The 27,737-nt window shown below is 34.4% G+C and overlaps 1 protein-coding gene across 1 annotated transcript; it reads left to right on the top strand.

Annotated features, from left to right (window-relative positions):
- Positions 15,146–16,102, top strand: LOC102173838 (olfactory receptor 2L2-like). The gene has a single exon (XM_005682858.2). It carries the CDS (start codon positions 15,146–15,148, stop codon positions 16,100–16,102), a length of 957 nt encoding a protein of 318 aa, XP_005682915.2.

Raw genomic sequence — 27,737 nt, 5'->3', positions numbered from 1 at the left:
TTTTACAGCTGCTCACTGCAAGTAAATGATATCCCTAAGAATGGAATGTCAAAAAGGGAACAAAGAAAACCGGCTAAAAATCATGAGCCTAAAGTTGTGACCTGAGAATACCATAGAGATTTAGCAGAAACAAACAAGCAAACAAAACTCCCAAACAACACACATGTGCTTAGTCACTCAGTCATGTCCAACTCTTTGTGACCCCAAGGACTGTAACCTGCCAGACTCCTCTGCCCATGAGGATTCTCCAGGCAAGAATACTAGAGTGGATTGCCATGAACTCCTCCAGGGAATCTTCCCAACCCGGAGACAGAACCCAGGTCTCCCTCATTGCAGACAGATTCTTTACCATCTGAGCCACCAGGGAAACACATACATACACACACACATACAAAAACCATCCTGACCTGTGAATGTGAGAAGAAAAAAAAAAAAGATAAATCAAAGCTGCATGATCTATAGAGCAGCAGCTAAAAATGTCACTAATGTATTAAATTTTGATTACCTTTCTAAGTTAGGCTAAGAATCTCATGAAAGTGGGAGGGGGGAAAAAAAGAGGCAACAGACTCCAAATATATTCAGTTGGTTAAACCCATGTCAACAAACTTATAATTAATACTAATCTAGTTGCAGTTTGAATCTCTCCAAGGAACGTAATCTTAATCTGTCAGTATGGAGATATCTGGTAAGAATAAAATCACTTGCCTGATAGAGCATCACTTACCAAAAGGATGTTGACCTTGATGGAAATAGTCCACTCTGCCTGAAAAACTTCTTTACCTAGCTTTCTTCTGCTATAAAAGGCTTCAATTTTGTATGACATCCTGAAGCTCCTTTATATATTATTGGTGGGATTCTGACCAATTCATGAAATGATGAATAAAGCAAATTAGGAGTTTCAAATTACTCATTTGAATTTTGATTTTTCACACTCTAATCTGGCATTTGCAATCTGATTCTTTCAACCAGAATTCTCCACTGAGAGCAACAGAGAAAGAGCTACCCTTACTGATCTGAAAAATCAGTATATTTTGGGAAATTCAGTGGTCCAAAAATACTTCAGAGACATGGTAGAATCAGTCTTAATGTCTATATAGCATGAGCGATAGCCAAAGTGAGACTAAACATAAGTTTTGTGAAGGCAATACCAGGACAGAAATAAGATGAATGATATTTTCTGCCAACCTAGGACTACAAGATTCAGTGATCTTGAGTCAATGTGTATGACTTTGAGGAAGTATTGAAGAAACATAAGATTGAGAATTAGGTCCAGGAAGAAACTGAGCATTTGGTTGGTGGTTCAAAACTCACCACAGGCAAACATATTAGAAAACTGAGAGTGTAACAATAAGTAAACCACTATTCTATATGAAAGGTTTATGATGGTAGGTTATGCACTATTTGAGAAGCAGGACACATACACTGCAGAGAACCAATTAAATAGTTTCCAGTGTACTATGCTAAAGCCTTTGACTGTGTGGATCACAGAAAAAAGTGGGGGATGGGGATCTTAAAGAGCTGGTAATACCAGACCACTTTCCCTGTCTCCTGAGAAATCTGTATGCAGGACAAGAAGTAAAAGTTAGAACTTTACATAGAACAAGGGCAGGCTCCAATTTGGGGAATGAGTACCTCAAGATGATTGTATATTGTCACATTGATTATTTAATTTATATGCAGAGTACATCATGTGAAATGTGGGGTTGGAAGAATTACAAGCTGGGATCAAGACTGCTGGAGAAATATTGACCTCAGATATGCAAGATACCACGCTAGTGGCAGAAAGTGAAGAACTAATAGCCTTTTGAGAAAGATGAAAGAGGAGAAAGAGAAAGCTGGCTTAAATCTTAACATTCAGAAAGCGAAGATCATGGCATCTGGTACCGTGACTTTTTAGCAAATAGACAGGGAGAAATTTGAAACAGTAACAGATTTTACTTTCTTGGGCTCCAAAATCACTGCAGATGGTGACTGCAGCCACAAAATTTGAAAACAATTGCTTTTTGGGAGAAGAAGCTATGATAAACTTAGATAGTATATTAAAAACCAGAAACATTACTTTGCTGACACAGGTGTATACAGTCAAAGCTTTGATTTTTCCAGTAGTCATGTATGGATGTGAGAGTTAGACAATAAATAAGGCTGACTACTGAAGAATTGATGCTTTCAGTTGTGGTTCTGGAGGACTTTGAGGGTCTTGGACTGCAAGGTGATCAAACCAATAAATCCTAAATGAAAGCAGTCCTGAATACTCATTGGAAAGACTGATGCTAAAGCTGAAACTCCAATACTTTGATCATGTAACTCAAAGAACCTACTCATTGGAAAAGACTCTGATGATGGGAAAGATTGAAAGCAAGAGGAGAAGGGAATGACAGAGGATGAGAATGTTGGATGGCATCACCAACTCAACGGACATGAGTTTGAACAGACTTCAGGAGATGATTAAAAACAGGGAGCCTGGCCTGCTGCAGTTCATGGGGTCACAAAGATTTGGACATGACTTAGTTGTTGGACAAGAACAAGAGCATTGTGCATTAGCTATTTTTGGCTCTTCTTGTTGCCATTTATAGCATTAGAAATTGAAAATTAGTAAGTTTATTTATGTTGTATCTGTGTTCCCTTAGATGTTTAGCACTTATCCCAGTTTATTGAGTACCTGTTCCCAACTTAAATTCTTCAAATAAAAAGTATAATGCATAGTTCAGGGTTGCATGTTTGCTATAGGTATAAGTCAGGGGGGAAAGCAAGCATTTGATTTTTCTCATAGGTATTGAAATATTTGCTATCTAAGAAAAGTTAAAAAAGGATTTAGCTTAGCAAAACCCCAGTCATCTCTCATTTATCTACAACTTGGGGTCATTATCTCTGAGCTAAGACAGTATTTTAGAAGATTGTTTTATATACAATGGGGGAGATACCTGACAGGTGGAAAAAGTAAAAATTATTTGGTTTTTATTCTTTGATTAGTCCTCAATTAATTTTTTGACCCTGGTCCAATTGATGAAAAGAAGCAGAGAGACTGAGGGAAAGGGAGAAGGAGAGTGAAACAGAGAGAAAGGAGGAAGCTTACTGTGAATTTGTGAAGTTAGTGAACAAGTATATGTGTCTCTAGGGCCTGGTAATCTGATGTGACTCAGAGCTGTAGAGAAAAGCCATCCCTACAATTCAGTAATAAACTAAAGTAGTGGAAACAATATAAGAAACAATATCAGAAAATTTCTCACTCTTTTTGACATCTCAAAGGTTATGCATCTTCCAGATTCTCTGGAATTATGCCTTCTGGGGAAGATCTCAACTGCCGTTTTCACCTATTCTCACAATCTAGGAGAATCTGGAGATGATTGTTTACTATGAATGTAATTTCCTAAATCTCTCACTCTCTTCCGTCTCTCCAAATCCAGATTGGATGGAAATTCCTCTTGAAGTTATCTAACCAAGATACAAATTGATGATGTTTCTTTCCTTAGTATGGTAAGCACTCACCTCCTTTAGCATCACTGAGTTTGAGAAAACTTCAAGGCATGAGCTTGAGGAAACTCCAGGATATAGTGAAGGACAGGGAAGCTGGGCATGCTGCAGTCCATGGGATCGCAAAGAGTCAGACATGACTTAGCGACGACTCCTTTAGGCTGGTACATCCCTACATATGCAGTATCAAACAGCACACATTTCTACCTAAAAATGTTATGTTCTCAATTGTATCAGATATACTATTGACTGTATCTTCCATATAAAATCCACTATCCTCACATGAAGTTCTTGGACTGAATAGTCACATTGCTCATTGTTCTCAAGTTTGAAATCATGTGCCATTTATATAAGGAAGATGTTGCTTTACATTGTTGTGTTCATTTCTACTGCACACAGCAAAATGAATCAACCATAAATATACATACATCCTCACCCTTTCAGACTTCCTTCTCATTCAGATGACCATAGCGCATTAAGTAGAGTTTCCTGTGGTATACAATATGTCCTGCTCTGACCTTTATGATTTATTTCCTTCTTTTAACATTGGAGTTTTGTTTTTGTTGTTCTTCTTCTTTCTCTAATTTCTTTAAGTATAAGTTTAGATTATTTGAAATTTTTCTTCTTCCTGATGTAGGATTGTAATGCTATAAACTTCCCTTTTATAACTGTTTTTTGCTGCGTCTCATAGGTTTTGAGTCATTGTGTTTTTATTGTCATTTCTAGGTATTTTTTGAATCCTTCTTTGATGTCTTCAGTGATTCATTGGTTGTTTAGTTACATATTGTTTAGCTTTTGTGTGTTTGTATTTTTATAGTATTTTTCTTATAATTATTTTCTAATCTTGTAGCATCATGGTCAGAAAAGATGCTTGATATGATTTCAATTTTCTTAAATTTACCGAGTCTTATCTCTGATGCAAGATGTGATCGCTCCTGGGGAATGTTCCATATGCATTTGAAAAGAAAGTATATTTGGCTGCTTTCAAATGGAACATTCTATAAATATCAATTAAGTCTATTTGTTCTAATATGTCATTTAAGGCTTGTGTTTCCTGATTGATTTACTGTCTGGATGATCTATCTGTTGCTGTAAGTGGGATTTTAATGCCTTCTACTATTACTGTGTTGCTATCAATTTCCGCTTTTATGCTGGCTATTAGTATTTACCTTATATATTGAGCAGCACCTACAATTTTTGTATCTTTTTCATGGATTGATCCCCTTATAATTATGTAGCAGCCTTCCTTGTTCCTGTATATGTACAAGTTACTAGTCTCATAATTTCAGATGCAGTTTCCATTTGCTTTATTTTTACTCTCCTCATGATTACTGGTTTTGATGTCATATTTGTGTGTGAATGATTTCCTGCTTTTACTTTATATTTGCCTTTACCATGTGTGAATTATTTTTCTCTTAGTTGAGCCCTCTTTTTTTTCCCCCCATGACACTACAAAACTAAAAACTGAAGCACAAACAATTGACACATAAGAAATGGAGATCTAAAAACTACCTGAAAGATCATTCAAAATATGTATCTTAAACAAGCTTAAGAGAGCTGAATGAGAACACAGAGAACTAAACAAATTCAGAACAGTATTTGGACAAAATGAGAAGTTCAACAAAATGTTTTAAACCATATAAATGAACCAATTCTAGAACTGAAGAAAACTAACTAAGCCAGAAAAAAAACAACACATCAATGAGGACTGAAGAGCAGACTTAATCAACCCAAAGAAAGAATGGGTGAGCTCAAAGACAGATTATATATATATATATATATATATATATATATATATATATATATATAATGCAAAAGCAAAACTTGGTTTTAAAAACCTACAAAATTTATAGAATTTCATAAACTACCAGTGTATGTTGCTATTCAGTCACACAATTCATGTCCAACTCTTTGCAACTCCATGGACTGCAACATGCCAGACTTCCCTGTCCTTCACTGCCTACTGGTGTTTGCTCAAACTCATGACCATTGAATTGATGATGCCATCCAAAGCCTACAGAAACTATAGGATTTCATAAGCAACCAGTATATACATTATGGTAATCTCAGAAGGAGCAGAGAAAGAAAAAATGAACAGAAAGCATATTTTAAAAAGTACTGATCTTATTTTCAGGGCAGCAATGGAGAAACAGACCTATGGGCAAGGTGAGAGGAGAGGAGGGAAAAGGAGAGATGTATGGAGAGAGTAACATAGAAATTTACAATACCATGTGGAAGACAGAGAGTTATTGGGAATTTGCTGTATGACTCAGGGAACTCAAACAGGGGCTCTGCGACAGGCTGAAGGGTGGGGAGGTCCGGAAGGGAGGAGACATGGGTGTACCTATGGCTGATTCTTGTTGATGTGTGGCAGAAAACCACAAGATTCTGTAAAGAAATTATCCTTCAATTAAAAAATTAAAATAAAAAACTGAATGAAAAGTACAGAAATAAACCCCTAAAAAAAAATACAAAGTAGTGACCAAAATTTCCCAAATCTGGGGAGAGAAGTGAACATTCAGATTCATAAAGCCCAAAGAATTCAATAACATAAACATAAAAGTATCTTTACTGAGACACATTGTAATTCTAAAATTAAAAATACTTAAAATAATTTTGTAAGCATTTAGGCTGAATCAATATTACCACTGTCCAAGTAAAAGATGTAGCTAATTCACTTACTATAAAACTACCTGTAACGTCAGACCATTTAAATTATTATATGGAATAAGATTACATTAATGAATGATTTCTAAATATCATTGCACCAAAGTATCATCATCATTTTTATTGTTTAACAAGTGAAAATCGTTTTATAGTTTAATGTGTTTTCAAGCAGAATGGAAATATTTCAAATCAATGAATAATAACTCTGATGTGTGTAATACCTAATACACTTCTGCCTATATACAAAACTAATTTAATTTATTAAATTTAATTTGTTACATTTTGATCAACATATTAAAAACTTAAAATAAGTTAATATATGCAAATATATTATTATCATCCAATTATGAACTAAATATATATATAATATATGATTTTTAAAAGTTTAGATACATAATGATATTGGAAGAATATAAATATATTTATTTATATCTCCACTGATTAGACCTTTAACCCACTTGTGGAAATATCTAAAGAAGTTAAAAGAGCTTCTTCCCTAGCCTTGGCATATGGCCATCCTGATCTTGTTAACCTTCATTCTCAGTGGAAACTGTCAACTGAATGCAAAAAAAAAAAAAAAGCCTTCAACTGATCTCTAGGTAAAGAATTCTTGGAACCATTGATACTCCTGAGTTTCCATGAGATATTTAAAGTGTCAGCTGTAGAGAAGAAAGTTAACCTGTACATTTGTCTGGACAATTTTCAAAGAAGCTTACTGCACTGTTGGCAGTTAATCAAGCCAATGATTTTGTGAAAATACAGAGATCGTAGAAGGTACTAGTAGTAATTTTGTTTTGACTATTCATTGGAGAAGATGAAAGACTCTTCAACAAGTGCTTAAGAGAAGTTTAGTCATAATTAAGATCTTTTGTTTATAATAAAGAATAAATACATCCAGGCATCTCATTAGCCAGGAAACTCTTGAAAGTAAATTTTATTGGAGTGAAGTTTGCTTAAACAAGTGATATAATCTATAATAAAATATATCTTCCCCCTGGAGGAAATGGCACCCCACTCCAGTACTCTTGCCTGGAAAATCCCATGGATGGAGCACCCTGGTAGGCTACAGTCCATGGGGTCGCAAAGAGTTGGACATGACTGAGTGACTTCACTTTCTTTTCTTTCTTTCTCAAAAAAAGAAAAAATTATATATATATATATATATATATATATATATATATATATATAAAATGAGCTACTCAAACACTTAATCACAGCCATGTTACAAAGCTGTCATTCTAGGTAAATAATAGAAACACAATTTTCTTTTTGCTTTTTATAACAGAAAGTGAAGTTAAGTTGGGGAGATCCAGACTTTTAGGATATTTCAAAGATCTTAAGAGGAAAGTGAAAGTGTTAGTCATTCAGTCATATCCGTCTCTTTGAGACCCCATGGACTGTAGCCCACCAGAGTCCTCTGTACAGGGAATTCTCCAGGTGAGAATACTGAAGATCTCTCTAGGCGATCTTCCTGACCCAGGGATCAATCAGGTCTCCTGTATTACAGGCATATGCTTTAGCATCTGAGCCACCAGGGAAGCCCAAGAAAGGCGATACGTATTTCTGTGCAAACTGGTGAAGAGGGTCTTATGGTTTAGACAATTTTAAAACTGTAATATTTTTTATAGCACTTTCAGCAAAGCCAATTCAAAAACTTCTTGGGTGAATCTACATTCTAGCTGCACCTCTATAATTCACACTAGTTTTGCTTTGTAATCAAGAATGATATTTGAAATTAGTTTTGATCAAAAGTGAGTACAGGGTATTAAAATCTGCGCTTCAGTGGGAAATTCTGTATTGTCTAGATTGTAGAGGACATGCTTCCAAAGTGTTTTTAATTCTAACACTAGATTACTATGTCTTGACTATTTCACTTCATATCTTCATGATTTGGTTTTTTACTTTTTAATAATAAAACTATAGATTTAAAAATTGTATTTTCTATAAAATGTATGGATCACTAAAATGAAATATTTTTAGTATTTTATTTTTATCTCTAAATATAAACATGGTGTAAAGGTCGGCAGTGAAATGGATACATAGCGACTTGAAAAAATGGTCAGATGTAATTCATTTTGAAATACAGGCATGTTTGTATATGATTTTAGTTGTCATATGGGCTTCCCTGGTGGCTCAGATGGTAAAGAATCTACCTGCAATGCGGGAGACCTGGGTCTGATCCCCAGGTTGGGTAGATCCCCTGGAGGAAGGCATGGCTACCCCTCCAGTATTCTTGCCTGGAGAATCCCATGGAAAGAGGAACCTGGCAGGCTGCAGTCCATGGGTCACAAAAAGGCTGGACATGACTGAATGACTGGGTGAGTAGGCACAGCGCAGCAAGTTCAAGTTAGTCATCATATAGAATATGTGGACCTGCAATCTCAGTTAACAGCCGAAAATATGATTGTTCCTTTGCAAGCGTATTCTAGATAGGGACAATTTTGTATTAGGGCTAAAACATGAATTGGATTATTTTTTAGAGATGTTAAGAGATCATTTTTGTTATATAATGTGTGCTTGTCGTGACGGTGAGTGAAAATATGTTAAAACCATTATATGATTAAATAGAATATGCTAAAATGAATAAAGAAAATATTGAAGTAACTTTCTTTATATGTGCTCTAAGAGACAGTCTTAAAACACACTCATTCTTGACCTTCTACCAATGCGTAACATTTATTTTTTAATGACCTCACTTTCTTTTTTATTCTTTCTTATCTTCAGTTATTTTTGTTTGTGTGTGTGCTTGTGAACAAAGAGAGACCCACACTTATTTCAGATTCATTAACTGCAAGTATTTAATATTTGAGGTACAGATAGGAAAGATAGAAGGTGCCTTTAGATGACTAGATAGATAGATACATAGGCATGGGAAACCAGCTGCAAATATGTTTTTTAATGTAAACACTTCAAATCTTTGAATCTCATTTTATCATCTATAAAACATCAATGGTAATTTCAAGCTCGTTATCAAATTATCTTGGTCAAGATTAGACACAATTTAATCCTGGAACCTATTGTGACACATTTCATGTGCCATCCTATGAAATTCATCAATAAAAGTTTACACTTTTGCCTTCTCTTTTATGTAAGTCACTGTCCAGATTTAAGGCTTTATTTTTCCTGGCAAAAACAAGTCAGAATTACATTCTTTTTTTTCTTCTATTGTACACTATTATACCCTTTGCTTGGATTGCAATGCTTTCAAAGAAATTTTAAAAATCAGAGATTGAAAATATTTGATAAGTTGAAATGAATTATTTATTGTTCCTCCAGTAGATAAAGACAAAATTAAAGGGAAAAATTGCCTAGTTAGAATTGTTTTTACCTAAGGAAAAAACATTTGGCCCTTATTATTATTTTTTTTACCTTTAGATTTTGATAATATTAATGACCTCATGAAAAAATTTCAAAGAAAGCCCTATAAAAAATACATGACATTGTAGTGATCATAATTTCATTGGTAATTTCAAAAATTATATTTTTGCTGTCAATAATTAAATCACTAATGTAAATTTTATATTCTGGTATAGTCTAACTTATATCCTGATGAATCCAAGCTACATTTAGGAAAAAAAAATTTGCTCTATTGCATTTTCTTTGGAAGTTTTCACAGGCCATATATTATTGGGAGATCAATTCCTCTGCATGCTTTACAGACTCTGATGTAGGTTTTGTACAACATAGAGTTCCAAATATGAAATAACTTTAGTTACATTAAATTCTATTTTTGACTATTTGTTAGCATCTAGGAGAATTTCCTTTCTTTTGAAGACTGAATAAAATTGTATGTATGTAATATATATACATAGATATAATGTATATGTGTATATATGTATATAAATATGCATGTATATACATATATGATGTGAAAGTGAAGTCGCTCAGTCATGTCCGACTCTTTGCGACCCTGTGGACCAAAGCTTACCAGGCTCCTCCGTCCGTGGGATTTTCCAGGCAAGAGTACTGGAGTGGGTTGCCATTTCCTTCTATATAAAAACATATATAAATATTTGCATACATGTGTGTATGTAGGTGTGGACATTTGTTTTGCTTACACCTCTTAGCTTTTCAGAACAAGCTTTTAAACACAAGGGTGCACAAATACTTTTTCTATACTTTGCTTTTAGTTATTTTGGAGGTATACTCAGAAGTGCAATTACTTGGTAATTCTCTGTTTACTATGCTGAAAAATTATAATAGAATTTTCTACAGTCGTTATACCATTTTGCATTCTCACCAGAATTGATTAAAGTGTTCTAATTTCTTCACAGCCTTATCAATGCTTGTTTTTTTTTTCTTTTTGAAAAAAAAAAAATAGAAGCTATTACTTAAGGGTGAGATGTGGTATCTCATTGTAGTTTTGACTTGAATTTCCCTAATAATTAGTTATGTGGAGGGTATTTTTCTGTGTTTATTGGCCATTTGTATAAATATTTACAAATATTTATTCAAGCTCTTTCCCCAATTTAAAATGTTTTTCTGTTGTCATTTAGCTTCTATAGTTCTTCATATATTTCTTATATAAATTTATTACCTGATACATGTTTTGCAAATATTTTTTCCATTTGGTGAGTTGATTATTCCCTCCATTTTTCAATACCCCCAATTTTTTTTAATAATGTCCAATTTATCTAACATTGTTATTCTTGCACATGTTTTTATTATGTCTAAGAAAACACAGATGGATTCAATGGTGTGATCTTTTCCTATATGGTTTCATCTAAGAGTTTATACTTTTAATTCTATATTTAACTCTTTGATCCATCTTAGTTAATTCTTACATGGTGTAGGACATAGACCCAAATTTATTGATTACATATTAATATTCCATGGTCCCAGCAATATTTGATTGAATGGTAACCCAATGGAATGGCTGTGAGACCCTTGTAAAATTCACTGACAACATAATGTAAAGTGCTTTTTTTCCTGATATTTCTATATTATTTTGTTGGTTTATGTTTGTCTTATGCTAGTACTACACTGTTTTATTACTGTAGCTTTGCAATAGGTTTTGAATTAGAGACATTGTGTTCTTTGATTCTAAGATTTCTTTCCATTATCCCAAGTCCTTGAGAGTTCATTAGAATTTTAGGATGTATTTTTATATTTTTACCTAAAAACTATCATTTGAGTTATGATAGACATCTCATTGCATCTGTAGTTTTCTTGTAGTAGTACTGTCATCTTAACTATATTCAGTTTCCCAACACATAAGCATAGAATGCTTTTCATTTTATTTGTCTTTTCAATTTCTTTTGCCACTTTTGGTGATTTTCAATGAACACATTTTTTACCTCTTTTGTTAAATCTGTTCCTAGGGCTTTTATTCTTTTTTCAAATTCTGCAAATATAGTTATTTTCTTGAATACCTCTTAGTATTATATATTATTTAGTGTATAGAAATATATTCTGCAACCATGTGGAATTTCTTCATTAGTTCTAACAGGTTTTTTGGTGAACTTTTTACAGTTTTACACATATAAGCTTATGTAATGCTCTGTAAATTGGAAATGTCAAAGTGGACATCTTTGCCCTTTATCTTCTTAAAGGAAAAGTTTTTTGTCTTTCTCCATTGAATACAATCTTAGTTGTGTGTTCAATTTTAATCATGCCATTAGTTTTCCATCAAGTGAATATATAATTCAAATAAAGCAAGAACATGGTCTTAAGTGTCTAGAGGACAAAAAATGGTTTCATGACCCAATCATGATATCCAAAGAAAATATATTATTTTGATACTTTTCCCTTATTATTCATATTTTTTCATCAATATGCTTATCTTCTAGTGCTTAATTATTAATATTAAATACTATATCTTGGTTCTTTGCTGTGAACATTGTGGATAGAGATCTTCCCTCCTCCATATACAACAATCTTCAGTGATTTTTCTATTTTTCCATCCTTTCAGCATAGTTACATCCCACTTTGTGTCTGGAAAGGCAAGGCTGACTATTTCACCATCATATATTATATGCTAAAATATAAAAAATACACAGTATTTTAAAACCTAAGAATATTTTAGTTGGTAGTGCTATAAAATAGTTTTTCTTATTAGTAGTATTTTCTTTAAGACACTTTTTTGAATTTTATTTTTAAAAAGCTTTATTAGAGTATACTTGATTTACAATATTGTATTTCTACTGTACAGCATGATAAATCAGCTATCCATATACATAGTTTTTGTTCAGTAGCTGAGCTGTGTCCGACTCTGTGAGGGCCTGTAGCATGTCAAGCATCCCTGTCCTTCACTATCTTCCAGAATTTGCTCAACTTTATTCCATTGAGTTCAATGATGCCATCCAACCAACTCATCCTTTGTTGTCCACTTCTCCTCCTGCCCTCAATTTTCCCAGTAATAGGGTCTTTGCCAGTGAATTGATTCTTTGCGTCAGATGGCCAACATATGGGAGCTTCAGCTTTAGCATCAGTCCCTCCAATGAATAAGCAGGATTGATTTTTTCCAGTACTACCGTTCAAAAGAATGAATTCTTCCGCGTTCAGTCTTCTTTATGGTCCAATACTCACATCAATACACAACTACTGGGAAAACTATAGCTTTGACTATATGGACCTTTGTTGACAATGTGATGTATCTGTTTTTTAATATGTGTCTAAATTTGTCATAGTTTTTCTTCCAATTTCTTTTAATTTAATGGCTGCAATCACTGTCCACAGTGATTGTGGATTCCAAAAAAATAAAGTTTGTCACTTTTTCCATTTTTTTCCATCTGTTTGCCATGAATGTTGGACAGGATGCCATGATCTCAGCTTTTTGAATATTGAGTTTAATATCAATTCTTTTTTAGATTATTTTCCCATATAGTTCCTCACAGAGTATTGAATAGAGACACTTTTGAACCACACATTAATAGAAATATTAAAAATTGTCCAAAAATATTGTCAAAAGACATTTAGAATTTTCATGGAAGCAATTCCAAACAGTTCACATTTATTTTCAAGTATTATGTTTATATTTTTTGAATATTGTGTTGCATATGTATCAATTCTGATAAAAATAGGTTTTTTGGTATTATTAACTGTATTATTTTGAACTATATATATTTCTATGAATTCCAATAAGCATGCATTTCTTCCCTTATATTAATTCTTTAAGACTTCTATCAATTCAAGTGACAGTATTAATGTAATTTTCTTGCAGTTTTTCTTTTAATTTTTTAAAATTACTTTCAATTTGTCTATAACATTTTATTAAATCTTTTATCAATTATTATTTTAAAATTTGCAAGACACCTTATTACCAGACACTTTCTTTTACACATCTAATGAAATTTTTGTAGTGGAATGAAAATGTGTCATACATGTTTGAGATGCAAGCCCTTTTTAAAATAAAACATGTTCACTTCTATATTTTTCCAACCATTTTACCTCATTGTATCTTGCTTATGGGCCTTCTCTGGTGGATCAGTGATAAAGAATTTCCCTGCCAATGAAAGAGACGTGGGTTCCATTACTGAGTGGGGAAGATCCCCTGGAGAAGGAAATGGCAACCCATTCCAGTATTCTTGCCTGGGAAATCACATGGACAGAGGAACCTGGTGGACTACAGTTCATGGGGTCGCAAAGTGTCAGACACGATTTACAACCACCAACAACAGCTTATTGTTTATGTGTGTGAATATGCATCTCTGTTTCTGTATGTGTATGTGCAGTTGCATGTCTTCATCCTTCATATAAAAACTTCCATAAAATCTGGTAACATTTGGCTCTTAAACTATTTTATGACTAGGAAGGAAGGAAGGAAGGGAAGTCGCTCAGTTGTGTCCGACTCTTTGTGACCCCATGGATTGTTGCCTACCAGGCTTCTCTGTCGATGGGATTTTCCAGGCAAGAGTACTGGAGTGGGTTGCCATTTCCTTCTCCAGGGAATCTTCTGGACCAAGGGATCGAAACTGGGTCTCCCGCCTTGTAGGCAGGTGCTTTTACTGTCTGAGCCACCAGGGAAGTCACCACTAGATCATTACATAATCTGTGAAAATTTTCCACTTACTTCATCTCTGGAGAATTCTTTCCATCTCTATGAAAAGATTCCCTTTTTTTTTTTTTTAATCCATTTAAGTGACTGAGCATTACTCTGTGCAGTCCCTTCAAAGGTCCTAAATTATTTCATCTCTTATTGTGCCTTGCACTCATCTGCTTTCTTTTCATTTATAGCATTTCTATATGTTGTTATCATGAATTGGGATTTAATAGGGAGATATTTTAAATGTATGTGATTAAGTTTGCATACTAATCTACAGTTGGAAAGTTTTAGATACAAGAAAATAAAAAGTAAAAATTGAAAGAGTAAGCCAAAGTGAAATTGAACACTCTTTCTCTAACACATAAAAGTCATAAAACACATGTCATTTGGGAGAGTTTCAGCAGACTCTTGAAAGCTATAAGGAGTGTGATGCATAGATTTTCAAGCATAGATTTTGTTAATACATTAACCACAGCAGTCAGAAACATATTTCTTCTAAGGAAGCAGAAGAAATGATCCTTTAAATGTTACATGACATATGGATTCATTCTAGACTTCACAAAAGATAATTCAGCTAATGCTACCTAACTTAAATGTGAAAAAAAGTTCCTTGTCATAAATATTTACTAATAATGGAATTCTATAGTGCATGCACTTACATTAATTTCCTATGCATATACCTTAAAAATGACATCATTTTTAGTGTTAGTTTAGTTTGTGTAGGTGAGTCAAACATATTTATCCTAATGATGTTGTAATATATATATTTTAGATTATTTAATAGAAAACACTGGAACATTTGGAAAACACTTTGACCAAAAATGTTTGCATTTTCAAATTTTAATTCTGGCTCAAAATATTAAGGTTTCAGTTTTGTAAAATTAATAAAATCAGTTCATTTTTAAGAACTGTAACATTTTAAGTAATACAGTCGATTAAAATAATAACAAAAATATCTTATAGTTTTAAACTTAACTCATTTGCTTTTGTGTCTTCCTTTAGGAAAAATAATATGAATGACAAATGGAAAATTATAATCAAACATCAACTGATTTCATCTTACTGGGGTTGTTCCCCTCATCAAGATTTGGCAAATTTCTTTTCATTCTTATTTTTCTAATTTTCCTAATCGCTCTGTTTGGCAACCTCTTTATGATCCTTCTCATCTTTATGGACACCCTTCTTCACACACCCATGTATTTCCTTCTTAGTCAGCTCTCCTTCATTGACCTAAATTACATCTCCACCATTGTTCCCAAAATGGCCTACAATTTTCTCTTTGAAGACAAATCTATCTCCTTCATTGGATGTGGGATTCAGAGCTTTTTCTTCTTGACTTTAGGAGGTGCAGAAACATTGCTCTTGATGTTTATGGCTTATGATCGTTATGTAGCCATTTGCTTCCCTCTTCACTATCTCATCAAAATCAGCAGAAAGGTCTGTATGTTGATGATAATAGGCTCTCGGATAATGGGCTCTATTCATTCATGTGCACATACCACATATGCCTTTTGTATCCCTTATTGCAAATCCAGGGCCATCAATCATTTCTTCTGTGATGTCCCAGCCATGTTGACTCTGGCCTGCATGGACACCTGGATCTATGAGTATACAGTGTTTATGAGTACTATCTTCTTCCTTTTATTGCCTTTCATTGGTATTGCATGTTCCTATGGTCGTGTTCTCTTTGCTGTTTATCACATGCACTCAACCAGAGGGAGGAAGAAAGCTTATTCGACCTGCAGCACCCACCTTACTGTGGTGACTTTCTACTATATGCCCTTTGCTTACACTTATCTCCGCCCAAGATCCTTTTGTACTCCAACCGAGGACAAGGCTCTGGCTGTCTTCTACACCATCTTGACCCCAATGCTCAACCCAGTTATCTATAGCCTGAGAAATAAAGAGGTGATTGGAGCACTGAGAAGATTAATTCATAGATTCTGCTCTGCGAAATTGTCAACAAATATTTTGGCATGAATACCCACATCTTAGGTATAAACTCATTCATCAATATACAGAAATGTAAATTACTTTATCATGTGTTCAAGGACTATGTTTAATCTGGAGAATAAGAAAATTATGCCTGGACAAATTTATAATTTATATTTCTATATATGCATATGTATATATGTAATTTCAAATGTCATTCTTTTTTCTTCAATTTTCCCCCACTGATTTCAAATGCATTTATTTTTTGCTGACATGTTGTAAACCAAATGGTTCTTTGTCATGTGGTAATAAAAATGAAAGCTGTTTAACTGGTCATTCAGTATTACAATTTCACTGTTTCCAAATATTTTCCCAATATGCTTAAAGCATAAATGTTAATGTTTCCTGGATATTTAGATCAAATCAAAATAATTATTTCTGTTATTTTCATAATAGACATAATTTTTCAGTAACAGTTACTCTTTTTTTTACATTTAGGGAAACTTAGGGTTCAAGTGGCTTCCCAGGTGGCACTAGTGTTAAAGAATCCACCTGGCAATGCAGACTAGACTTAAGAGGTGTGGCTTACGTCCCTGGGTCAGGAAGATCCCCTGGAGGAGGGCATGGCAACCCACTCCAGTATTCTTGTCTGGAGAATCCCACAGACAGAGGACCCAGATAGGCTACAGTATATGGGGCTACACAGAGTTGGACACGACTGAAGCAACTTTAGCTGAGACTTCAAGTTCTTATAGCACTCTGAATAAGGGATTCTCAAGTTATTATACCACTCTGGATTCTAGGGATGTGACTTAACATCAGCTATATCTGAGAATCAACAACAGAACCTGGAGATGCCAACAGAGATCAAGTAAATTGTGAAGTTATTTATAAGATGAGTGAGTCAAGATGTAGGCTAATTAGTGGAAATTGAAACATTAAGGACATTCCTGCAGCTATCCCTCACATTCAGGACATACTCAGTTTACTTCCTAAGTGGCCACTATTTCTTGCATTAGATAACACCTCTCAGATGAGATTTTATTCTCCACTCACTATATCCCATATTTCTACTAAAATGTGTTGGCAGAAGTCAACTTTTATCCACCAGTTTTAGCAATTCATTCTATAGCTTAGCTTCTTTCCTAAATAGGTCCCAATCTCTACATCCAATAAAAATCTATCAGCTCAAATGAACAGTAATCTGTCTCTACTTTCACCATGGGTCACTGCCCATTCCAGGCAAAACTCCTCTCTCCTAGGTGGTGAAAACTTTGACCATTGCTGTTTTGTCTGCAGCTGCCATTGTCATCAACACCACCCCTGGTTCAGGTCTTAATTACAACCCAGTCACTCCCCTTGGGTACTGAACACAGATGTATATATAAACATGAGACCAGGCCAGTGAGTCCATACGCATGCTGTCTGAGTCCACATGTACAAGCTGTGCTTCTGGATCAAAACTGCATGATAAGTCTACCACCCCGTCCTTGCTCGAAGGAATCCTCGGCAGTAAAACTGCTAAGTATTTCAAGATGTTGTTACTGATCCAGGATCATTTGCATGATAGACAGTCAAATGCTGAAGATAAAGGCTTATGGAACAGTGTCTTCAGGGAACTTAAGCTCCATCAGGGGAGAGAGCACAAGAAATAAGAAGCAATAATTTCTCTAGAAAGAAGAGACTCAGAGTGGGGTGATATCACCAGCTGAGGGTGGCCAGGAGGGACGAGCATTTGGAAAGGAGGAGCGGCTGAGGGAAGTAGTGAGAATATCATTTGCTGAGTGCCCATTTCAGTCAGGGACTGTTGGGTGCTTTACAGGAAAAATAAACAAACCCCCAAACAATCTATGGAGTAAATATTATTTACCTTCATTTTAGAGAAAAGCCAAATAGGAAGGTTAAATTCTTGTCGATAGAAGTGGAGCTGTGAGAGGGGAGGCAGGTTTCCACTGCAGGTCTATCTGGCCCCAAACCTTAATCATTTATCCTCCAGATTCTCACAGAAGAACTGGCTTGAGTGAGGGGGCACATGAATGCAAGGAAGGAGCAAACAGCTTAGAAGAGTCTTTTGAGTGGAAGAGCCTTAAACATGCTTTGTTAAACTATGCAATGGCACCATGAACACTTTCCACCACCAACAATAGAATGGAATAGAGGCTACAAATAATCCCCAACCACAACTTCAGTGGACTGAAAACATGCAGATCCCCAAAACACAGGGCTATCAGTGACCAGAGCTACCAGAGCCACCAGTGACAGGGCGACCAGAGCCTTGCCCTTCTTAAGGCTAGCTCTGTCCGTCAGGAAATCTTCAGACAACTTGAGTTCAATAAGAATGAGACACTTTGTTGTCATGTGTTAGAGAATTTTAGTAATAAATGTATACCTCCAAGATGTGAAAGGTTCTTCTTAAATATGGCACCCTGGATTGATAATTGAGAATCTCATGTTGAAGAAACTATGAGAAAACAAAATTACTGGTGGAAAGGCAACAAGATTTAAACTTTACAGAGGTCATCTGTAAATATGTGTTAAAACTTTAAGCATATATATCCTTGGACCCATGAATTACTATGGAAGAATCGATTCTAAGAAAATAATTGAGTAGGTCTATTAATTCATGTGCAAGACTATTCATTGCTAACTGTTAATATTAATAAAGAAAATCAGAAACATCTACATTTTATAGATTCAATTAATTCAATTCAATTCAGTCACTCAGTCGTGTCCGACTCTTTGTGACCCCATGGACTGTAGCCTACCAGGCTCCTCTGTCCATGGGATTTTCCAGGCAACAGAACTGGAGTGGATTGCCATTTCCTTCTCCAGGGGATCTTCCCAACCCAGGGATTGAACCCAGGTCTCCCGCATTGTAGACAGACACTTTACCATCTGAGCCACCAGGGAAGTCCACATTTTATAGATAGAGAACTCATTAAATTATATTGAGTATTTAGTGGAATATCAAATCACTGTTTTAAAAGTGAGTTAAATTTCTATATGGAAAAAATTCTATCAATATCTAGTTAAGTAAAAACAAAATCAAGTATTACCATTATTTTTAATGACCCAGAGAGATGATATGGGGAGGGTGATGGGAGGGGGGTTCAGGGTTGGGAACTCATGTACACCTGTGGTGGATTAATGTCAATGTATGGCAATACCAACACAGCATTATAAAGTAAAAAAATAAAATTTAAATAAAAAAAAAGTTTATACATAGAAGAAAATCTTGAAGGAAACCAACGTGGAGGTAACTGTAGGCAACCTTCCCTTTCTTGTTTTTCTGTTTACTAATTATTTGAATTTTTCACTAAATAAATATCACTTTTATAATAAAAATAAATAAATAATTCTATACTGAAAAAACAAATCAAGTTCATAAATGAGAAGGCTTTGAGGGAGGAAGTTTTTCAAATTAGTTTATCATTAACCAAAATAAGTTCTAGCTGGATTAGAGTTAGATATACAGTCTGTGTTAAGCAACTATATTCCAATAAAAACTAATGATAATAATTGGAAAAATAAAATGATTACCAATAAATAAATAAAAGCAGTCTATAAAAACCAGAAAAAAAATGCTGAAACCCATACGTTTATATAAAACAAAGAGTTCATCCACAAGGCAGCCAAGAGACAGAAGGGGAGAAAATGTTTCATATTTACCTCCCCAAAATTGAGAGGCTAGAGAAAATGGTATCCTGCTCCAGTATTCTTGCCTGGAAAATTCCGTGGACAAAGGAGCCCGGCAAGCTAAAGTCCATGGGGTCATAAAGAGTTGGATACAACTGAACGCACACACACACAGATAGATATTTATGGCATAAAGAAGTAGGGTGATTTTAGGTATGGGAGGAGCTTGGGGTTAGAATAGAAAGGGAATGACATTATACAAACCAGAAACATGAGAGTAATATCTATTCTTTTTGTTAGTTATCACTGGAAATAATCTAAGGAAGTGTGGAGTTGAACATAGATGTCCATTCCAGGTTCCTTATGCAGTTCAGGTGTTGAATAATAGAGGGGATCAGGAGATGTGAATCCATTGTTGACTCTGACACACCATGGCCCACCTAAAAACGGTTACAAGTAGTCTTCTTTAGCTATCATCCACTCCTTCATCAAAGGTAAAAATAAGACTCATAGTTTTAAGTTTCCCAAACCCAGAAAGAATTGTCAAAAGGTTTTGTAAGTACATAATTTCCTGAAATTAGTGAATTGATATAAAGGCAGAAAATAAGATGAAGACAAACTGGTCTGACTGAATTTGTGACCATAGCTGTACTTTGGAACAAGACCATAAAAGTATGCCAAGTTAGCATCTTGCAAGACCTCATGTGCTGTGTTTAGCCGCTCAGTCGTGTCTGACTCTTTGTGACCCTATGGACTGTATCTAGCCAGGCTCCTCTCTCCCAAGAATTCTCCAGGCAAAATTACTGGAGTGGGTTGCCATGTCCTCCTCCAAAGGATCTTCCCAACCCAGGGATCAAACCTGGGTCTCCAAGCAGGTTCTTTACCACTGAGTTATCAGGGAAACCTTTCATATCTTCTCTCAAAAGAAGGCTAGATATGAGCCATTCCTAGGGTTTACTAGACTCTGAAGGATTTTCCAGTAAGCTGTTGTTATACTCTTAAATAATCAAGGGAAATAAAAATTAATGAAAACCTTTACAAGATTATGATAGATACCAGAATTACATGCTGTATTGTAAATTTCACTTGGAGCATACAGATGAGATACTGGGAAACTGAAAGAAGTTAGATAATGGTGAAAAGTTTAATAAGTCAACTCTCCCAGATCTTCATCTCTAGTAGCAGTAGATGAAGCAAATAAAATACCTTTTTCACCCTCTTGGTTGTTCAGTACTGCCAGAAATACTTACCAGTACCTGGAAGAAAAAAAAAGCTTTCTGAAGCCACTGTAGAAAATTTTATTATTATAGTTTAAAAACTAACAGCCCTAAATCCAGAACATGGATACAAGCTCCTCTGCCTAAACTCTAGTAAAAATCTTAGTCATCTAAACAGATATGATTTCCTTTTTGAAGACACTTTACATTGCTCTGTATGTTGACATATGTCTATGTATACCTATGGGTGTTGTAAGTGTGTGATATATTTTAACCTTTGGATAGTATTGCAAAAATTAATTTGTAAAAGAGTTACTTTAAATTGACTTGAACAAAATTAACCACTTACATGAATTAAGGAGTTGTAAAACTCTTACAAACGTAATAAAAATTAACTTAAATGTTTTACAAAAATAAAAGCTAGCTTGCTTTTGTTTCTTCTTGGGTTTTGCTTTAATTTAAAAAATTTTTTTTTTGATTTATCAACACTGTGTATAATGCAGTCATGAAGCTTTATTCTACTTGGGTTTATTAGTAAAATAAGGTCAAGATAATCTTTGTTATCAAATCCATCAGCAAGAAAAATAATTTGGGATGATGACTGACTTTGTCTGATGGCCCATAAATTTTTTTTGTAGGTTGTATAAGCATAATTATTGATGACAAGTAAATTAAATAGAAGAAAACAGAGGGAAAGTTTATAAAAACATTTTAAAGATTATGAGTATTTATGAAATATATCTACCTAAAAATGCTTTCTAAAAGCAACAGCAACAACAACAACAAATTCTAAACTATTTTAGTAGCTTGAAACTTTACAGTTCTGCTTAGTTAAATGATACAAATTTATTAAATATGAAAACTATTTTCAAATATGATTAAATATGGAAACAAGTATTACTGAACATAAATTTGTATCTTCTCTTGGCTTTCTTTAACAAAGGATAAAAAGATAGTTGAGATGATTAGTTAACATGTTTTGTGCAACACTAAAAAAAGATCATTCTGTGAGAAAATATGTTTCTAGGGGTGTACAAAATATATTTACATTTACCAAACCAGAGGATGCTAAGTCTAATATATGTGGTTAAAATTTTTAGATATAGTAATTGAAACATCCCATTGTGCAAGAAAAGTACAATGAATGCAGTTTGTAGAAAAGGGTATGAGAAATATAAATATATTTCCTTGTTGAAGTAAAAGAAAGTGCTTTTGTCCTAGAGTGATGCTTCTTATTTCAGAATGGGAAAAAGGAAAAAACAGAAGAAAGAATACAAATTTAAAAATAAAGTTGTTGATGGTTTGTGGTAAGGGGGTATTTGGAAACATGAATGAAAAATGTCGCCTGCCAAATCAGTATATAGAGACTGTTGCAGCCATCAAATTATCACATTACAGCCACCCCAGAAGGTGAGCCTTGAGGGAACTCAAGATGGAAACAAGATGCCCACCATCAAGCCATGAGCCATCACAGCCACTGCTCAACGTTGCACACTGAGGATATTCGATGTGGGGAAACACAGTATACTGGCATCAAATAGCAAGGGTTAGTTGGTCAGATATTAAGATTCAATAAATTTAAGAAAATTGAAATCATATCAAGTATCTATTTTTTTTTCTGACCACAATGCTATGAGATTTGAAATCAATTACAGGAAAAATGCTATTAAAAATGCAAACACATAAAGACTAAACAACTAATGGACCACTGAAAAAATCAAAGAGGAAATTAAAAAAAAAAAACTAGATAAATGACATGAAAACATAATGACACAAAACCTGTGGATCACATTAAAAAAGCAGTTCTAAGACAGATGTTTCTAATCATACAATCCTACCTCAGGAACAATAACAACAACAACAACAACAACAACAAATTCAAATAAGCAGTCTAACCTTGTTCCTAACACAATTAGGGAAAGAAGAACAAACAAAGCTCCACTTGAGTTCAAGGAAAGAAATCATAAGGATCAGAGCAGAATAAATAAAATAGAGATTAAAAAGAATAGAAAAGATTAATGAAACTGAAAGCTGGTTCTTTGAGAAAATAAGCAAAATTGATAAACCCTTAGCCAGACTCATCGCAACGAAAAAGGAAAAGATTCAAATCAATAAAAGTAGAAATAAAAAGGAAGAAATTAGAACTACACTGAGGAAAACAAAGGATCATAAGAGACTACTTCAAGCAACTTCAAATCAATAAAATGGACAACCTGGAAGGGATTAACAAATTTTTAGAAAGGTATAATCTCCCAAGACTGAACCAGAAAGAAATAGAAATATGAACAAAGTACAAGTATTTAAATTGAAGTGATGATTAAAACTTTCTAACACACAAAAGTGCAGGACCAGATGGCTTTATAGGTAAAATCTATCAAATATTTACAGAAAAGCTAACACCTATCATTCTCAGTGAGTGAAGGTCGCTCTGTCATGTCCGACTCTTTGTGATCCCATGGACTATACAGCCCATGGAATTCTCCAGGCCAGAATACTGGAGTGGGTAGCCTTTCCCTTCTCCGAGGGAATCTTCCCAACCCAGAGATCAAACCCAGGTTCCTGCGTTGCAGGCAGATTCTTTACCAGCTGAGCCATAAGGGAAGCCCATTCTCAAAGTCTTCCAAAAAATTTCAAGGGAGGGCCTTTCCCAAGTTCATTCTATGAGGCCACTGTCACCCTGTTACTAAAACCAGACAAAGAAATCACAAAAAATAGAAAATTACAGACAAATATCACTAATTAATATAAATACAAAAATTCCCAACAAAATACTAGGAAACAGAATTCAACAATGCATTAAGAAGATCATATACCATAACCAAGTGGGATTTATCTTGGGATTGCAAATAATCTTCAATAGATGCAAATCAATCAATGTGATATACCATATTAACAAATTAAAGAATAGAAAACATATGAGAATCTCAATAGATGCAGAAAAAACTTTACACAATATTAAATACCCAGTTATGATTAAAACTCTCCAGAGAGTGGGCAGAGAGGGAATCTACCTCAACATAATAAAGGACATATATGACAGACCCACAGCAAACATCATTCTCAGGGGTGAAAACCTGAAAGCATTTTCTCTAAGGACAGAAGCAAGACAAGATTCCACTCTCATCATTCTTGTTCAGCATAGCTTTGGAAGTCCTCACCGCAATAATCAGAGAAGAGAAAGAAACAAAAGGAATATAAATTAGAAAAGAAGTAAAACTGTCATGGTTTGCATATAACATGATACTTATAGAGAGAATTTTAAAGATATCACCAGTAAACTACTTCTGTAAATCAGTGAATTTAGTAAAGTTTCAGGATACAAAATTAATGCACAGAAATTTCTTGCATTCCTTTACACTATCAAAAAATGTCAGGAAGAGAAATTACTGAAGCAATCCCATTTACTATTGCAACAAATAGGATAAAATACCTAGGAATAAACCTACAAGGACCTTCCCTGGGGGCTCAGACAATAAAGAATCTGCCAGCAATGTGGGAGAGCCAGGTGATCCCTGGGTTAGGAAATTCGCCTGGAGAGGGGAATGGCTAGCCACTCCAGTATTCCTGCCTGGAGAATCTCACGGACAAAGGAGCCTGATGGGCTACAGCCCATGGGGTCACAAAGAATTGGACATGATTCAAAGGCTAACCCTTTGAACTTTGAAATTTACATGAGGAGACAAAAGACCTGTACTCTGAAAACTATAAGATACCGATTAAAGAAATTGAAGATGACAACAGACAGAAAAATATACTGTGTACTTGGATCAAAAAAATCAGTAGTATCAAAATGACTTTACCAGTGTGGGAATCTAGAGATTCAATGCAATTGCTATCAAATTACCAATGGCATTTTTCACAGAACTAGAACAAAAATCTTAAAATTTTTATGGAGACACAAAGGACTCTGAATTGTTACAGTAATCTTGAGAAAAAAAATGAAGCTGAAGGACTCAGATTCCCTGCCTTCAGACAATTTGTAAAGCTACAGTAATCAAAAGAGTATAGTACTGGCACAAAAAGAGAAATGTAGAAAGGCAAATCAAAACTGCAATGAGATATCACTTCACACCAGTCAAAATGGCCATCATCAAAAAAATCTACAAACTAAATCTGGAGAGAATGTGGAGAAAAGGGAACTCTCCTACACTGCTGATGGGAATGTAAATTGGTATAACTGCTATGGAGAATGGTACAGATGTCCCTTAAAAAAACAAACAAACAAACAAAAACAGAGCTAATATATGATCCAGCAATCCCTCTCTTGAGCATATATCGAGAAAAACATGATTTGAAAGGATACATGTTCATCAATGTTCATTGCGGCACGTTTCACATTAGCCTAGATATGTGTCTGTGTTTTAGTCGCTCGGTTATGTCCGACTCTTTGTGACCCCATGGACTGTAATCTGGCAGGCTCCTTTGTCCTTGGCATTCTCCAGGCAAGAATACTGAAGTGGATTGCCATTCCCTTCTCCAAGATATCTTCCAGACCCAGGGATCGAACCCAGGTCTCCTGCATTGTAGGCAGATTCTGTACCTACTGAGCTACAAGGGAAGCCCTTGCCTAGACATGGATGAAACATAAATCTCCATTGACAGATGAACTGATAAAGAAGATGTAGTACATAAATTCAGTGTAATATTAGTAATTAAAAAGAACAAAATAATGCCATTTGTGACAACATGGATGGAGTTGGAGATATTATGCTAAGTGAAGTGTTATGCTAAGTGAAATAAGTCAGATAAAGACAAATATCATGCATCATTTATATGCTGAATCAAAAAAAATGATACAAATGAACTTATTTACAAAACAGAAACAGACTCACCGACTTAGAGAATAGACTTATGGTTACCAGTGGAGAAGTGTGAAGCAAAGAGGAATAGATTGGAAGTTTGGGATTGATGTGTACAAGGGCTATATTTAAAATAAAATGTCTTTCCATTAAAGGAAAAGAGTGGAAAAGGAACCCAAAAAACAGAATATACATTATGAAACTCTTAGCATAAATAGCCAGAGAGAAAAGGAGCAAAATATTTATTTAGAGGAAAAATGGCAAAACATTTCCAAATCTGAGGACAGAAATGAACATACAGATCCATGAAGCCCAAATAATTCAAAATGGGTTAAATGTAAAGAAGTCTTTACTGAGACACATTAAAATAAAAAGTTCAACTATTAAAACATTCAACTATTGAAACATTCAGCTATTAAAAGATTTAAATTGCACCAATACTATTCCATCCAAAGTATAAGGTATAATTAATTCACTTACTGGAAACTGAAATACATAAAAATATGTAAAGTATTATCTGCTATAAAAATTGTATTGTTGAATACGTTCTAAATGTTGCATCAAAGTTAGTAATACTATTTTAATTTTTTAGTTTCATAAATGAAAATTATTTTATATTTTAATGGGTATTTTCATCAGAAAGGAGACAGTTGAAAATGTGTAGTATCTAAAATAGATTAACACCTTTCGTACATTTGATATTTTAAATATATTTTAATTTGGCTTACCTGTTTTTTATTAAACCATATTCCATTTAATTTATTAAACTTTATCTAATATGGTCAAAACTGGGATATTAATTCTTATATAAAGAAATATAATTACTGAGCATTTACTGAACAACAGTCCATAAAACATATTATCCATAAAGTTTTGAAACATAATGTTTGAAGAAACCCAAAAAGTAATTTCTTTCCCCACTGAATTGACCCTTCACACACTTGTGAAATTAACTATGGTTGTTATCAGAAGTCCTTCCCCATCCTTGACTTCCTGCCATTCTGTGCAGTTAGTGGCATGAGCTACACTGGCTAAATCTCAGTGGGCATTTCTAAGAGAATTTTTTTAAATGCAATCAAATAAATCTGCCAGTAGATAAGTCCTAGCATCAGTGTTGCTTCTGAGTTTCTGTAGTTATTTAAAATTTCAAAACTACATGTAAAAATTAATAGGTACATTTCCTTAGAAAAAGTTCAAAGAAAGTCACTTAGAAAATGCTTTTATTTATTGGATAACAGTTTGTCCTCCATCAGCTAATCAATCCAGTGAGCTTTTTTAAATGAGAAAATAAAAGGTACTGATCTTAATTGTATTTTTATTTTTATCCACCAAAGAACAGAATTGCCTCTTCAGCAAGTGTATAAGAGAAGTTTATTCAGAATTAAGATAACTTTTGATTATAAGAAATGAATACATCCAATAGTGTCATAAGAGAAGGAAATGGCAATCTACTCCAGTATTCTTGCCTAGAGAATGCCGTGGACAGAGGAGCCTGGTGGGCTGCTGTCCATGGGATTGCACAAAGTCAGACACGACTGAAGTGATTTAGCATACATGCATCCTTTGGAGAAGGAAATGGCAACCCACTCCAATATTCTTGCCTGGAGAATCCCAGGGACAGAGGAGCGTGGTGGGCTGCCATCTATGCAGTCACACAGAGTTGGACACGACTGAAGTGACTTAGCAGCAGCAGCAGTAGTGTCATTATTCAGGGAACTCCAAAAAGAAAATTTTATTTGAATGAAGTTGGTTTAAGAACATATACGAATAATTTATATTACAATATGTATGTTTACAAATAATAATATATGGGCTGCTTGAAACTTAATTCACAGTATTTTAAAACGTAAGGCTCTATTAACCTAAAACATGTTGTTAAAAAATTCTTAAAATTTATTTGATTGTGAAATGATAGTAAATCTAGCAAAATTGATAATAAAACCAACTGCCGATGTTGTCTATGAACTACTGTTCTGGATACATAGTGAGTAATACATGGGCCTATGCTCGACTATACTATCTTCTGAAGCA

The sequence above is a fragment of the Capra hircus genome, chromosome 7, assembly GCF_001704415.2.
Source record: "Capra hircus breed San Clemente chromosome 7, ASM170441v1, whole genome shotgun sequence".
NCBI classification, from domain to species: Eukaryota; Metazoa; Chordata; class Mammalia; order Artiodactyla; family Bovidae; genus Capra; species Capra hircus.
This window is presented reverse-complemented; position numbering and strand designations above follow the sequence as displayed.

Bases quoted from the DNA above. Each gene is read 5' to 3' on its own strand.
- LOC102173838 (XM_005682858.2), top strand. From the start codon at position 15,146: ATGGAAAATTATAATCAAACATCAACTGATTTCATCTTACTGGGGTTG.